Genomic DNA, 16,462 nt, shown 5'->3' on the forward strand with positions numbered 1-16,462 from the left:
CTGCCTGCCGATGGGAAGCAGTGAGTGAATTCCTTGTTTTGCTTTGCTTGCGTGCGCGGCTTTTGCTTTACCTATTAAACTGTCTTTATCTCAACCCATGAGTTTTCTCACTTTTACCCTTCCGATTCTCTCCCCCATCCCACCGGGGGGGAGTGAGCGAGCGGCTGCGTGGTGCTCAGTTGCCAACTGAGGTTAAACCACGACAGCCCCGTAACTGGAGACCATTCACTAAAGGACTGGAACATGCACAGAGAAGAGAAATTTTCTCGTGGCTTTTCAGACAGCTATGAAGTTCAGAAACAAACTATTGGCAAGATGTACTAGACACCCTTGCTGGAGTCTAAAGTTTCCCTGCAGAGTCTGATGGCAGAGCAGAAAGCCAAAATTATTGGAAATGGCTTTTTGACTGTGAAGCATGGTAACAGTCCAATGATGAAACCACCTTGCAGCAAGTCTCCTTCCACCTTCTTCACAAACCATGGGTCACAGACTCATTCAGAGACGGTCATGGGGATCTCCGCTCCTCTTCCTACATTTGTGATGGTCCAGCTTCCCAACGGCAACTGCATCACCCACCTGCCCAACACTGTTTTTCCATGCCAAGCGCTTTAGCCATTCTCCAAGGCCCCCGTGCAGCCCTGGGAGGGGGGAGCAGGCAGGACCACGGCACCAGCAGCTCATCGTGGGCCAGCAGCAAGCGCTCCACGGAGGCGTTCAGAAGCGCTGCCGCAGCAGCAATCTGATTTCAGGCATAATAGCGCCTTCCGTTCTCTTGCAAATAACTTCCTTATCTACCGCTAGCATATTTTCATGTGAAACTTTAATCAGAAAATTCAAAAAATCCTGAATGCCGAGAAAGCACCTCGCAGCTATTTTTACGTTTGATGTGCTGCATTTCCTGCCTTTCCCGATTAACACTTCTCTACGTTGGACATTTCCTAAAAGCAACCGCTGAGAAGTGATTTACCTACCGTTTAGTTATTATCTGCCCAGCTCCGCAAACACCAATGCCTATGATGATATATGCAAACAATTCTTTCAGAGAAATAACTGCAGTTTGTTAAAAATTTTTCAACACAAGCGATACAGCAACGTTCACCTGCCCTGGTGGCACAGAGCAGCAGGAAAAGGCATCTTATTCCATCGCTCTTTATATTCCTCCCTGGCTTTTGAACCCCATCGCTACCACTTCCAGCTCTGCATAGCCTTACCTATTTGAAAGGCTACTGCTATCCCAACAGCGTCGCTCAAACTCCTGACGGCTCAGCAGGATGGAAAATACCACACACTAACGCTTTCTCCAGCACTGAATATTTGCCATTTTGAGGATATTTATGGTCCCCATGCTGCTGGGGCCACTGAGCTAATGCTGCAAATCTGCACATCAAAGTACCGAGACTCACACTAGGCACTAAGTGTGCAAACGCACGGACGCTTGTGCATCAGGATGGAGTTGTTACCAACAACTATCATCTCCAGCACGGATGTGACCGCGGGCTCTAAAAACAGAGCGGCACACAACATTGCACAGAAATGCACAAAAAGAGTGGAATCAGCGCATCATTAACAGGAAAAGAAGGAGGGACCATGGCTCAGAGGAGGGAAAAAGCAGGAGCTGGCTCTGTTGCCCACCAGCCGATCCTCATCTGAAGAATTCCCCTCTGGAAACCTCCTCACTGAGCAAAAATTACTAATGGCCAGCAGTCACTCTGGCTGCATCAGATAGGATGATTTCCTCTCGCTTTCCCTCTTCTGATCCACCTCGGTCTTTCTGCTCAGCCTCCTGCTTCCCTCATTCTTTTGCCTTCACAGTAAATAGTGTTAAATCACAGCAAATTAAAAACCTGGGCCCAAAGCACTTGAGAGCAAAGCACTTTTGACATGAGCTACTAGTTTTATCAGATAACAAATGAATGCTGTTGCACAATCTCTCAACACATTTTCTAATTTCTTTTTCAGGCATCTGGATGACTTTAGTCTATTATTCATTATCTCAACAACAAACTATTTTTGGACAATCCTCATGCGAAAGAGTCCAAAGTAACTTACTCTCAATTTCCACATGCATAGAAAAGCAACAAATGTCAAAAGGCACGTTGTGATCCAATGATTAAACCTGAATGCTCAGAGTAGAATTCTCTATTTTCTCAGGCCAACCCAGTCTCAATTTATTCATTCCTGCACTTCAAATTATCTTCACACGAAATGAGTTTAAAAATATCAGAGGTATTTAATCTTGCAGATAAATGTTCTGAACTAAAGTGTCAGAGATGCACCTTTTCCTTTGTACCCGTGCCGTTGTGCTGTCTGTCGTCATTTCATATCCCAGCTACTGCAACACCCTTTTCCCTAGGTAAGGCAGCCTTGTCCCTGTCTGTGATCTCTTCACCCCCTTCCTTGAATCTGTCTGCTGGGAGGTTCTTCTTCATAGCCTCAAACATCACCTACTTGCACTCGCTTTAGGGAACAGGACATTCATGCTCCAGCTACTGGCTCTCACCTTCATCCAAAAGGTCGATGCTAATTCCAGTAGACATACTAAATGAATTTCCAAGTATTTCCTACTGGATTGTCTCCATACTTGGAAGGAGCAGCTCAAAGTCTTCAGTGTCCCCTCATTAATCACCTTCACTTAATTCTTCCGGGACACCTACAAACCACCCACACTCATTTCATGGAAGTACTGATACTACTCTGACACCAAACGATGTTATTTCTGTTCTATCTTTTCCATCACTGTATCTAATGATATCACTCCACCTAAATATATTCTATCAAAGCTCTTCGGAGCAAGAAGCACCTTCCCTTACATCTGCATATCACCTATCACAGCTGAATTCTGGTTTACAACTAGTCTCCCCATGCTACACTACAAAATTCGCAGTAATTCAGAATAATGTTGCAAGGTTCAAGGGAAAAAATTCCAAATCTTACATGTTCATTTCTCAGTATTACCTGCACTGGTCCTTCAAGAAAGATTTTTTTCTTTTTATTTTTTTTGTTTTAACTTTGCTTGTTAACTGGATCTCGCACAACTGAAAAAAGTTCTTTTGCCAAAGAGTCCCAAAGCACTTTATAAACTTAAAATGCAATTTTAACAGGGATCACCTAATCCTCAACTGAAATCCAGCCAACTCCTCAGTGAAATATGGCAAGCCTTTTATGAAACAGACAATTATAACAATAAACGCACAGCACGTTAACCAAATGTAATAGAAGGTGGAATTTAAATAAGCAGAAATTTGTTCAAGACATTGGGATTACCACTGTTTCTTTTCAAATCAAGATCGTCAAACACTAAAATGCGTACATTTTTCACTGTGGTCATTTAAAGTTTACAAAAGAGGGTAAAAAAAATCATCTTTAACTTGTGCAATGCAAGTCAAAGAATTTCATCAAGCAGTTTCCGTATCTTTGATTTGAAGAAACGAGGATTGTGCCTTGCTTGCACGAAAGAAAAAAAAAAATATATTATCAGGATATAATTTCAGTTAAGACAGCAGAGGAATGAGTAAGGAGCAAAAAACATCAAAGACTTCAGCGCAGGAAGATTTAAGGCATCACTTACGCTGACATGTTCCTCCATTAGTAGGATCACCGTAGTAGCCTGAGATACAAGTTTCACAGTGTTTGCCAGTTGTCAGATTTTCACACTTCTCACAGATGCTTTCATTTACACACTTACTGTGCCCGTTACACTGGCAGGCTGAAGGAAACAGAAAAGGATGAGTATTTGTGCTCAAATATAGCACCTCACATAGCACCTCAGAAGTCTGTGTTCTGCAGAGGCTGAATGAAACCATTTCATGCGCCTCCCAAAGAGGTTCTTGCAGTCTTGCTAGCGATACATTAACTCAAAGCGAAATGTATTGAAAACCTGAAATTTAAAGCAACACACGGAAAACTGAACTCCAATACACTGCATGTGTATTGGACAGTCGGGACTGGAAGCAGCTGGTGGGACAGATTTACAAGGAGGAATGGGGAAGAAAGGGTTTAGCAGCAGTCCAAGTAATTTTATTCTATACGTTTGGTGTCAAAAACATTATTTCAGAATCACCCTGAGCATTACTAACAGTTAAATTAACCTTCAAAGAAAGAACTGCCTTTCTTTCGAACAACCCTAAAATGAATAAATAAACAAACAAAAGTTAAAAAGTCGGTAAAGGTTTGTAGGGAAAGGAAAAATTTCTCTTGAGTAATGCATAGATAAGTCTTCATGCAGCATATCTCTGCAGCTCGCTTATGGATACCCGCAGAACTCCTTCCATCTCAAAATGTGTTATTTCTTGTTTGTCTCCCAAGCTCTTTTCCTTCCTCCGTTAACAGGAGGGAACGCAGACGTCACTACAGCCTTCAACAGTCTCTCCCCTTGCATTTAACTGTTGCTACTACTGAAATGTTTGAACAATTAAATGTTGCTCATTTACCTGGACACTGAATAAAGGACCAATTATAGCTGTTCTCCACGGGACACATGCTGACATTAAGGACGGGCTCCAAGCTGTGTTTCCCTGTTGCGGACGGGGTTGGCATCTTGACCGGACCTCTATAGGAGCCTTCGATGCACTTGCCCTTGCCGGTGTTGCTCGGATCGGTGCACCAGCCGCAGCCGGGCTGCTCCAAACAGTGAGCGCACGTGCAGTAGCCTGAACAGTTTTCAGCTATAAAAAAAACAAACATCAAATTGTGGAATAAATCACTGTCCCAAAACACGGGCAACAATGAACACAGAAACCCTTGTATGTCTTTTGTGACCTTAAGTATTTATCCCGCCAAATCTGTAAGTATTTATTCTGGTGTATAAATATATATAGATCTCTATCTTTGGGGCCGGTCTTGTTCAATATCTTTATCGATGATCTGGATGCGGGGATCGAGTGCACCCTCAGTCAGTTTGCAGATGACACCAAGTTGGGCGGGAGCGTTGATCTGCTGGAGGGTAGGAAGGCTCTGCAGAGGGACCTGGACAGGCTGGATCGATGGGCCCAGGCCAACTGGATGAGGTTCAACAAGGCCAAGTGCCGGGTCCTGCACTTCGGCCACAACAACCCCATGCAGCGCTCCAGGCTTGGGGAAGAGTGGCTGGAAAGCTGCCTGTCGGAAAAGGACCTGGGGGTGCTGGTCGACAGCCGGCTGAACATGAGCCGGCAGTGTGCCCAGGCGGCCAAGAAGGCCAAGGGCATCCTGGCCTGTATCAGAAACAGTGTGGCCAGCAGGAGCAGGGCAGTGATGGTGCCCCTGTACTCGGCCCTGGTGAGGCCGCACCTCGAATACTGTGTTCAGTTTTGGGCCCCTCACTCCAAGAAGGACGTCGAGGTGCTGGAGCGTGTCCAGAGAAGGGCAACGAGGCTGGTGAGGGGTCTGGAGAACAAGTCTGATGAGGAGCGGCTGAGGGAACTGGGGTTGTTTAGCCTGGAGAAAAGGAGGCTGAGGGGAGACCTCATCGCTCTCTACAACTCCCTGAAAGGAGGTTGTAGCGAGGTGGGGGTCGGTCTCTTCTCCCAAGTAACAAGCGATAGGACAAGAGGAAACGGCCTCAAGTTGTGCCAGGGGAGGTTTAGATTGGACATGAGGGAAAATGTCTTTACTGAAAGAGTGGTTAAACATTGGAAGAGGCTGCCCAGGGAAGTGGTGGAGTCCCCATCCCTGGAAGTATTTAAAAGACGAGTAGATGAGGCGCTTAGGGACATGGTTTAGTGGGCATGGGGGTGTTGGGTCGACGGTTGGTCTCAATGATCTTAGAGATCTTTTCCAACCTTAATGATTCTATGGTATTCACAGTAACACACACATATATATATATTCATTCCTATCAGCATATTTATTCTAGAATCTAAGATAAGTATTAACAAAGGTTGCATTAATCAGTGAGTGAGTCATGAAACAACACAATACACACCTAAGCTTTTTCTAACCAATAAACAACACTCACTAAAACCAGAGGTTAATGTTCCTGACTACCAAAGATCTCTGATTGACTTACAATGGGTCACATGATAAACTGAGCCATCCGGAAGCAAAGGCTAAAAACCAGTTTGTTTACTCGCTTTGAGTCTCTTCTTACCACACGTTTTAATATCATACGCTACTATTTCAAGTATTTATCCAAGTCAAAAAGCATAGACTACAAATACAGAATAGAATTTGTCTTCTTTGGATGCTCAGAGTGCCACATGCAGATGCCCCGGGCCCAGCAATCAACTAAATTAGGGAAAAACCCATCGCCACCCTTTAACCATTCCTTTCTCAAATGGGATTGTATTTCAGGGTGACAAACTCTTTATGTATAGGAAAGTTTTCCTATTCCTTTCCCCATACCGTCTTAAAAAATATTTTGTAGATTCTTGGTGTTTCAAGATGAACAGACTTTCTATCCTGGTGTTTAAATTGACAGTATTTGTCTTTAAAAAAAAAAAAAAAAGTAGTAGAAGAATATTGTTTTCCACTATTTCAGCCTACTCATCTCCTGCCTGATGCTTCCTCCAACTTTTGACCTCTGGCAATACGGGAAGTTCACACTCTCATGTTTGACTGTTATCTGAAACTCGTTTTCTCCATCTCTTATTCTGCAACACTTTGAGCTACTCAGGCTTATTCTCATCAGCTTGCGGAAGTTCCTGCAGCAACCGCAGCAACTCAAACTGCCCAACTTCCCTTAAACAAAAAGAAGTTAATCACATGAAATTATGTAACAATTAATCTGAAGGGTAGGAATTCAAATAATGAAACAACTACTTCTCTCTCTGAAAAAAAAAAAAAAAGCGGAGATTTTATCATCTCACTTGAAAGCCTTGACTATCTGCCTTTCAGTTTAATTGATAGTTCCCGTAACCAGGACCTAATTCTGTTTAATGCTTTACACGATGCAGAGTACACCGCAGGGTGGAGCTGCACACACTAAGCTCCTGGGGTCAGGCGCTTCTTATTTCTGAAAATCCCCTGGACGGTATGACCGACGTGCAGAGTTTGATGACTTTCGCTAGCAAATGTCAGCAAATACAAAACTCCAGCCCACCCGTCCAGATGCAGAAGGAATTACTCACGCGGACAACTGCTCATGGTGTACCACTCCATGCACTGCCCGTAGGGGAAAGAGGCCACGTAAGCGTTCGAGTCCACGCACTGCTTCATGTTGCTGCACCACATGCACTCGGAGCTGCCGCTCGTGCACTCCCCGCACATCGTCCGCAGGGCGCAGGGGGTGCGGCACTGCTTGGCGCTGTGGTTAGCTGCGGGCAGGAGGACGAGAGTCAGCTTTCTTCCAGAAAGAAACAGGTAACGAGCCCCGAGATAGAAAGACAGAAGATAAAAAGGCCCTGTCTGTTATTCAGGCTGAAAAATAGTTCGATCTCGCAGACTTGAAACACTTCATTTGTGTCGCTGGATGGAGCTGGAGATAACTGCATTTCTCATATTCGCCGTGGTATAAGTTAAGTACTGTAAAATCCTTTCTCTTATTATGTATCCTTCATGAGTGTTAAGGCTTTTTAAGGTATCCATCTTAAAAAGAATTTAAATGGGGTTATGAATGCGGCCTTTATCCCTCTGCAGGTCTGCTGATGTGTTCCTTAGCTGTTCTCCCAACCGAAGTGTTGGGAAGAAACCCCACGTTTTACGTGAGCACACTGGGACGTGTTTTAAGTTATCTGATCAGTTCCACACATAACATGAGTATTGAAAGCAGAACTAATTCGGGAGTTTCTGGTGTGAGCCAGTGCTTTATCATCCGTTTCAACTGACTGTTCTCGGACCGTAAAAAGCAAGTGAGAGCTTAAACCAATTCAAAGTGCTGCAAGTTAAAACATACAAAATTCTGAGTTCGGGTTCCACATTCATGATCTGAACCCTGCTCTTCCACAACAAATGATTTAAAGTGGTGTAGCTTGCTTAGAATTTTTATGTAATCAACCAACTTTCTTAAAACTTAAAGAGGTACTAATTGGTATTCAGAAATAATCAGCTATAATGGAGAGTTAACAGACCAAGCCATTTTAAAAGATACGCAGTTCCAACAAAGCTAGAAGACTTTTCCCAAAAGCAAATAGCTTCTTTTTCAAAGTTCTCATATCTCCAAAGTGTCTTGCCCAATTAATTTCAAACTTTGATAAAAACCTCCTCTGGCTATGGAGCAGGGGAGGGGGAGAAAGGGGAGTTCAATTGGAAAGTAGCTTTTATTTTTTTTTTTAAACAGGAGATTGCTCCATACCATAATTAACCTAAATGTCACATTCAGGTACGCAATTCAGAGAAAAATAATTAAACTATAATGTACTTCAAGCATTTTACAGTCAACAGCGTAAACGTGGAGCTATTTTTAAAATCTCCAACTCCTGTATGAAATACCTACACAAGACACTTTTTCAGAACCATTTTTCTTTGGCAAAGTCATGATGCAGCTCGTTTTAAATGTAACGAATGGGCTCCTCTTTACTCTCTAGGAAATATAAATACTTATTAGTCAACCTACTCCCCCTGAGCACACAAGTTAGATATCGTTACCCGGCCTTTCGCAGACACTGCCGTTGACTTCATTGATACACGTTGCTGCCTTCAGTCCCTGCTGGAAAGGCTCGGCTAAATAACCGCAAAATCCGGCATCGCTTGGTTCATCGGGGAGCCACTGGAGCAGGGTGTTGGTGAAGGGAGACATGTCTTCCCAGCACCAGTACGACACATTGATTTTCCTCAGTCCAACCCACGGAGTCAAAGTTTTGGGCTAGAAATAAAGGAAAATGGTAGAATTAATATCCAGTTTTATTACCTTAGGTATTAAAAGAAAATACACATCACCATATAACGCTCATAACTTTGCCAGGTTAGAGCTGCAACTTCTAAGAGCAACAGGGTTACACAGCACTATGTGCCAACACCAACACATTCTCTTATTATTACAAAACATCTACACACAGCTTACTTAAAGGAGTAACTGCGAAGTACGGCCTCCCCCAGCACAGCAGCAGCGTGCTGTTGAATGGCAAAAGTTCAAGTACCAGATACAGGTTGGCTTTTTAGCAAAGGTATTTTCCCACATTACAAGCACTCAATACTAATATCAACTAAAAAAGGCTAATAATCTCTTTATATCTCTAAGGCTCACTTTTTAAATGATATTATAGACAACCCCCCCCCCCTGTAAATTAACAGTTTTTTACTCCCCGGTGTAAGGGTTCAAACGCTGTTAGGGAAGGGTTGCCATGTGTCTTTAGGAATTTACACTACACTTAACCACTGGGATATCCAGAAACACCTGGAGCTGTTCAAACCACGTACTTTTACAATATCCCAGGCCTGGCTTCCTCTCTTTACAAAAGATTTAACAAACAATCTCCTCTGAATTGCACCTTACCTTTTCTTGGCTAAATTGAATCCCCTCCAAAACCCCGTAATTGTTGAAATGCCACTTTAAAATTACAAAGGGAATCAAAGCAGGGAACGTTCTTGTTTCAACAGGGGAATATTTCTCCTTAGTATTGAAGTACGTTCTCTGAAAAGTAGCAATCCTACTGCCTCCAGTCTCATTTTTCCTATATAAAACCCTTCCTGATTGCCAGCCCTGCCCACAGCGGCCTCTGGGACCCAAGAGGAGTTACTCTAACACGCCACCAAGCCACAGCAGCTCTACAGCCTAAACCAGGATTTCAGCAAAGATGCACAGCATCGTTCTTCGTTGGGGCTTTAGCACCACCTACACAACCTGCCCTGAGTACCTCCGCACTTCTGCCAGGGACTGGAGAAAAAAAAAAATATATTTATTTTATTGATGCATGAAGAGGGACAGATTTCAATTCGCTTCTCACCGTCTCCGACAGAAAAGCACCTGCCACTAAATCAAACATAAATAACTCCAAATAAGCCAAGCAGCTCTACGGAGTAAGAAGCCGACATTTTAAACAGCCGCTTTTCTGAGCGGATTAATAACTTTAAATGCTTTACATTAAACACCTCCGGTGCCCCAAAGGGACCTTTATTTATAAAATATTGTGTACAAGTCACGAGAGGACTCCTGCTGCAGTTATATATCCCACAAGAGAAATGCGCGTGTGATTTCATTATAGAAAGTGATACCTTTGAGGCACCATGTATGTTTATCTTTCCCATTTACATTCTCTACAATTTCAGTTCAAAAGCACCCATAGGGTATGTTGAATTTCAAAAGAAAAATCAGTCCTTTTCAGTTAAGAGGCATGTCTATTCTGTACAGAGCATACAATACCACAGCAAGGATTTCTCCACAGTCAGAGCTTAATTACTCAGGGGACATAAAAGAGAAGCACTCACCGAAGACTGCATCTTCTGCAGCTCCTTTAGAACAAATTCTACCTTTTTCTGGGTTGTGAGAGAAGCCAGCAAAGCCCCGTTGGATCTGCAGGACAGTTTGGCATGATCATAGTTCTCCTTCGCGTTTGTAATTTTCAAACAGGAGTTGCCAACCAAATGCCAGTTTGTTCCACAGATATTTTCTGGGGGGGAGGGGGAAAGAAAGTAAAACCATAGATTCAAGCGACCTTCACAATGTTCTAAGTAGTGAGAGAGCTCTTCCACCAAAATAAAACCTACAGCCCCATCCCAAACCAGCATGACTTATCGGCACGCTCAGAAGTATCTATGTATAATAATACCGGAGGAAAAGGAGGAGCTGAAGTGTGACGTTACCATTTAGTTATCTGCAGTAGGTAGTCAAAACACTTACTACAATGTCAAATAGTAAAATCATTTAGAAGAAGGAGCAAAGGAAAGCAACTGAGTACTTTGCTGATGGCTTAAAGCCACTTACTCAATCACAGTTGTTAGGATACCTTTCGACAGAAGAGGGTTGTTCTGCTAATCCTGTCCACAGCACCGAGCTTCCAGGATTAATCCCTGTTTCATCTTGAGCACAGCCATGCCCACTACTGAAGAACTCATGCTTTGTGGTTAATTATTTCCCTCGCTCATAACTACCCTTACAAAAAAACCTGATAGACGTTTTCAGTGTGAATTTCTGCAGAGCTGAAGTCTAGCTCCGACGTCTTGGTTTAGATTTATCTAACAGATTGAAGAGCCCTTAAGTGTCAATCTTTCAGATGGGCTTTTTACACGTATCATCAAGTCACCCCCTTTTCTACAACAGATTAAACAGACCAAGCGCTTTATCTATCTCATTAGAAGATGTTTTTCTCACTCTCATGGCTCTCCTCCGAAGTATCTTCACCTTCTCACTCTTCCAGACTAGCAAACACCAGACCTGGACACGTCCAGACCTATCAGAGTTACTAGGGGAAGGCTTTCCATGCCCATTAAAAGGTCCTGTCTGTGTTGGTTTTTTCCCCTCTCTCTGTATTTTTATTAACTGCAAATGTTAATCACTGAAGACACTATAGTCCTCTCCCAGTCACTGGGAAAAAAAAAATATGTTACTACAGGGGCACTAATAATCAACTCCTGTGAGCTCCCACTGGAAACACTCTAATAAGAATTTTCCTTATACACTTTAGGTGTTATTTGCCTAATTCGTCCAGTATGTGCCATTACGCTTTTGCACAATTCTAGTTTCTAAAATTAAATAGCATGCATTATTAAATCCAATATCTTGCAGAAGCCTATTATATCAACAGTACTGCTTTTATCAAATGAAAAGAGAGAGATGAAATACAGCCCAATAATTATACAAGTGATCATACTCCTCTTCAGACAATTAGGACTGAAAAATATTCCATCAGACTTTCTGAATTTACTGGAAATAAAAGTTTCATACCAAAGCTAGTATGATTAAACAACATTATTTACTCCAGCTTAGCACTAAAAGATTACAGATTTGGGGGTAAAAAAAACAAAACCAAAAAAACACCCCACAACTTTTGGACTGGGTGAATTTGGGGGTTTTTCTTACACAAATACAACCAACACCTACCTGGTAAAGCGATGCACTCCTGATTCCTAGGTTCCCACTGACAGTTTTGATCCATGGCACAGCTTTTACAACTTGTCTTTTTGTTACAGTAATAGGCAGGGTTATCCTTAGGACAATTATCATATAGAGTAATAGGAACCTAAAATAAATAGCACAGATGAGGCTTTTTCCCATCCAACCAATGTCGGTTTATAACAGCCATGACTACCACACTAAACTTCACAGTTCAGACCTACAAAGCAACCTATATAGTCAAAAGCTGTGACGCTGGACATAGCCTGCACTGTGTATTCAAGCTATTCCCCCGAGCCACCATCTGACACATTTTCCTTACTAGAGCTTTTACAAAAGGGTTAGTTTTTTTTTCTAGGGGAAGGCTCTATCGATAGCAACCCAAATGGCTATGTGCCTTACTGAGTAATCACACACCATCATGAAACCTTCACCTCTTCCCCTGCCCGTAGCCATCCTCCTAACTTAAGAGGAAAGTCCCACGAAAAGCCCTTGGACCAACTTGAAAAAAATCCAAGCACGTTAGCAGATTAGAGCTAGACATGCACTGGAAATAACAGAACAACAGGGGTCATAATACTGACAGATGAAGGCACCTGGACATTTGCTATTTCAAAGGCTAAATTTAAACTACAGAAGTATTAGAGAGACTTTACCTGTTCCTCTGAGCAGTTGTTATGCATTGAGATACACTGGTCAGTGCACCATTGACAGTTGTTTGTATTTGCTGTACAGCTATAGCAGTCTGTAATCTGATCACATTTTTCATTGTCTACAACTATTAAAGAAAAAAACCTGCATGACCAAAAACAGGCATTTCCTGACAGCTCTAAGAACTTGATTATATATAGCAAAAGATATAACCAAACAGTAGTGCCTGTAGATTTTCCATTATCAACTACTTAGTAAATCAGATACTTTCATGTGATTGAACTGATAGAAAATTGCATTCATTTGCACCACCAATCATTTTTAGTGCCCAAGGATCCGTAAAACACAACACCAGAAAATGCGCCAAGATATGGAAGCGCATGAACTACGACCGGGCATGCATGTTAAGTCAATGCCCATGCAAATGATGCCAGAGGACATCTCACAAGGACGGTGAAAATCTCCCACCGCAGGCCCATTTTGCTGCAAGCCTGGCCTTCAATTACGTGGAACATTTTCATGCAAAGCTTGATCTTTCCGCTTCATCTTTCCAATTGCTTATCGCCTGTGTTTTGTAAAAATTTATTGTACATTGAGAGCCCATCAAAGCAATGTCCCTTTACATCAATTTCTTCTAAATAATTAAAGGCTGCCATCTATTACAGAATCAAGGATCGTATAATTCAATTCAGAGCAACGAATGCATCGGGATAAAGCGTTGAAAAGTTGTTTAAAAATTATCGTAAGGGAGAACACAGAATCAGAACTTAAAACAAACGCTCTTTTTGTATGCCCCTATCCATATAATGCTGTAGAAGGAGAAATGAAGTGTTTTAAGATGACAGTCTTCCTGCTGTCTCTCTTGAAGAGCACAGGATAACGCCGCAGGACCCAGATCCCCCTCCCTTGCCCCGTGGTGCTCATCAGCGAATTGCTGGCTCTCACAAGGTCAGTTCTTGGAGCAAACATCTACAGAGCAATGGTCCAGGCCTGATTCCTGACTGATGATGTCTGTTTGGGATAGGAAAGTAAGTACAAGCAGTACAGTAGGAAAAAAAATCTAATGAGCAAGCAGCTTCAGGGGGAAGGAGAGGTGGAAACATCTCCACGCCACTGCAGCCACTTGGTCAGAGGAAAGTCTCCCAGAGCACGTATGGAAGCAGAACTACAGTCCCCCCCATCTTAAACTTGACCTGATAATGGCATACAACTAATGCAAGACAGAATTTGGAAAAGAAAAAGACCCTAGACGCCTTTTGGAAAGGGAAATGGGAAGAATGTGACACATACCTGGCTTGAGAGGACAGTCTTCAAAGACCTTTTGCTGCTGCTCTACCGTCGCCATTTCCCAGGGGACGCAGCGAGGAGGGGTGGCAGCCCACACGCATCTGACACCAGGACCTGCTCGCAAGCAGGCCGTTTCGTTGTCAAAAGCTTCACATCTCTCGGGTGTGTACTTCAGTATGTCACTCAGGAGGAGGCTGTTGAAGCCTCCAAATACATACATGGTGCTAGACAAAATGTAAGTGAAGCGAGAAATATTTGTGCCTGTGTTTATAGACCATGCACTGCTGCAAGTCAATGTGATTCAAGGTGTGAGCAAGGTGTTTTATTACAGTCCAGCATGTATAAATCCAAATAAATAGCTCTTGGTTAACGAAGGTACTAAAGAAAAGGTCAGTCAAGTTCCACTGTTTCAGAGAAGCCAGAGAATCTCAACACATGGGTGTTGAGACAGAGTCAAACCATCCCGAGGTCAAGGACTGACCTTCCCCTTCAGCCAAAACTCTGGGTGACACCTGATCAACGCAACTATACATAAAATGCTGCAGAAATGTGGCAAGAGAGAGGAAGGCTAAAAATTGGGGACATGGTATCACACTGTTAAACCAGCGTTCAGAAACTGTGACAAAACAATTCAGTGTTGTCACATCTTGCTACACCACTGTGACAAAACCACAGTTATTTTCATGGCTGTTAGCAAGTGAGCAGAGTCATTGTGTCAACTAAAAAAAAACCAAAAAACCCCCACAAACCAAAAAACAAACCCCAAAACAAAGTAATATTTGGGGGGAGGAAAGTGGTTTTTTTAAATCTTCTTTAGTATCACAACTGCTTCAGGCAAAATGTCAAATTTCATTAGTTACACACAAATGCCACCCAAAAAACCCTGTGCATCCATGTTTGTAAATGCACATTTAAAAAGACAGTGAAGAAGAGTCAATGGAACTGAAAATAAAAGTTTTGGTTGAATAATAAGTATTTTTTAATATGATTTTCATCCTATTGTAGGATGAAAAGAAGAACTAATGCACAGCCTTAGTTGTCCTTCGTGGAAGCAAATGCACGGCTGGTGTTCAGCATACACTGAAACAAGTAGGTAGCGAGTGAGTTTTTAGAGACAAAAAGAGTATCTAGAAGCACACCTTCCTTTTCAAGGCAGTGACAGTTATCTGCCTGGCTTAAACTGAGCTTTAAATAATATTACTGATTTACAGAAAGTATCCTCAAAGGATAAAGGAACCAGAACGAAAGACTCCTAAGAAATATCATTGCTCAAATTGGTTCCGCAGACTCAAATACAACAACAGATGTTCACCTGAAAGCACGGGTATTATTACAGTGATGTAATGCTTAACAGCAGAAATCTCACCTATGATTTCACCTAAATACTCTCCATCACGTGAATGGTAAATAAGAACCAGACAGGACAAGCTACGTAAACTGAAACGTGGACAAATTTAGAAACCATGAGGGAAAGCATGATTTGGAGATAAAAGTTGTCAGTGCAGCTAAGTAAGAAATAGAAATATGAAATAAATGGAATTATGAAATTATGAAATAACTACGGATTAGAAATATATATATAAAAATAAGGAAAAGGAATAGAAATATGAAAAAAACAAATTTTTGAAAGAACTAAGTGAGCTGAGACAGTTTAGTCCAGTGAAGAAGAAGGGCTGATGGGGACAGGTGGATACTGAAGACATCACAAGAGTGAAGATCCGAGAACTTTGAGAGGTTTGCAACAGATCCTCAACCTAACACTGGTCTCAGTGTTACTGACCTACCTGTACGCATTTATGGAGGTATGAAAAATGCCAACACCCCCCAGCTTGTTTGTAACCTTACCTGTTGTACAGCACGGCAGAATGTCCAAACCTGTTCACATCGTGATGGAGACCCGGGCGAGGAAGAACAGACCACCGATCGCAAGCTAGGATTAAGGAAAGCTCATTTCAGTAAAGTTCCTCAGTATAATTAATGATTCAACTTAAGCAGCACATTTCTTCCCAAAAGATCCCAAAGTACTTTAATAACTATAGAGAGACCATTCTGCCCACCACCAAAACGCAAGTCTCGAATGAAACAGGGCAGCTCACGAAAGCGCTGCGTCATCTTCTTTTGCAAGACTGAAGACTTAGTCTTCACCCCAGCTGCCACGGTACGACAAAAAAGGAAAGGAAGGATCTAATGGCTCTGCTCCATCATCTGAACAGTTCATGAAAAAGGAAAGTTTCAGGGCGTTGTGTTGAAGGGGTTATCCGCTTTTTGGCAATCACGTGTAATTAAATGGCGGTGGCTTGAGTTGCTTTTCCTCCTTTACTAATGGAATTTTTCACTGCATAACAAGTTCAGGTTTTATCTGTTTATATGTGAATTATTTGCAGTTTTGCCCCAAACCAGTATCACTGAGAACAGAGACTTATCTTCCCCCGCCCCCCATTGCAATTATGTTCCTAGAGGGTAGATATCCATGTTTTTAAAAATATTTTTCACTCATCATAGCTTAAGGATTTGTGGTTGTTTTTCCTCTTTTAATATAATGTGAGATTATTCCATCTTTTTCTATTAGCATAACATTTATAAGTTCTGCTTCATTTTTTACTTGGTTTCTCAGGTAAT

The 16,462-nt window shown here is 42.3% G+C and overlaps 1 protein-coding gene across 1 annotated transcript in view; it reads right to left on the reverse strand.

Annotated features, from left to right (window-relative positions):
- ATRN (attractin) overlaps positions 1 to 16,462 on the reverse strand; it is a 151,783-nt gene that overhangs the window by 70,582 nt on the left and 64,739 nt on the right. The window contains exons 11-19 of the mRNA XM_076335646.1: positions 15,689 to 15,773; positions 13,847 to 14,067; positions 12,562 to 12,683; positions 11,894 to 12,032; positions 10,282 to 10,463; positions 8,503 to 8,719; positions 7,047 to 7,232; positions 4,431 to 4,664; positions 3,569 to 3,706 (exon numbers count right to left, since the gene is read on the reverse strand). Coding sequence (XP_076191761.1) covers positions 3,569 to 3,706; positions 4,431 to 4,664; positions 7,047 to 7,232; positions 8,503 to 8,719; positions 10,282 to 10,463; positions 11,894 to 12,032; positions 12,562 to 12,683; positions 13,847 to 14,067; positions 15,689 to 15,773 — 1,524 coding nt within the window. The remainder of the gene's footprint in view (positions 1 to 3,568; positions 3,707 to 4,430; positions 4,665 to 7,046; positions 7,233 to 8,502; positions 8,720 to 10,281; positions 10,464 to 11,893; positions 12,033 to 12,561; positions 12,684 to 13,846; positions 14,068 to 15,688; positions 15,774 to 16,462) is intronic.

This window comes from Aptenodytes patagonicus, chromosome 4 (assembly GCF_965638725.1).
Source record: "Aptenodytes patagonicus chromosome 4, bAptPat1.pri.cur, whole genome shotgun sequence".
In the NCBI taxonomy this organism is placed as follows: domain Eukaryota; kingdom Metazoa; phylum Chordata; class Aves; order Sphenisciformes; family Spheniscidae; genus Aptenodytes; species Aptenodytes patagonicus.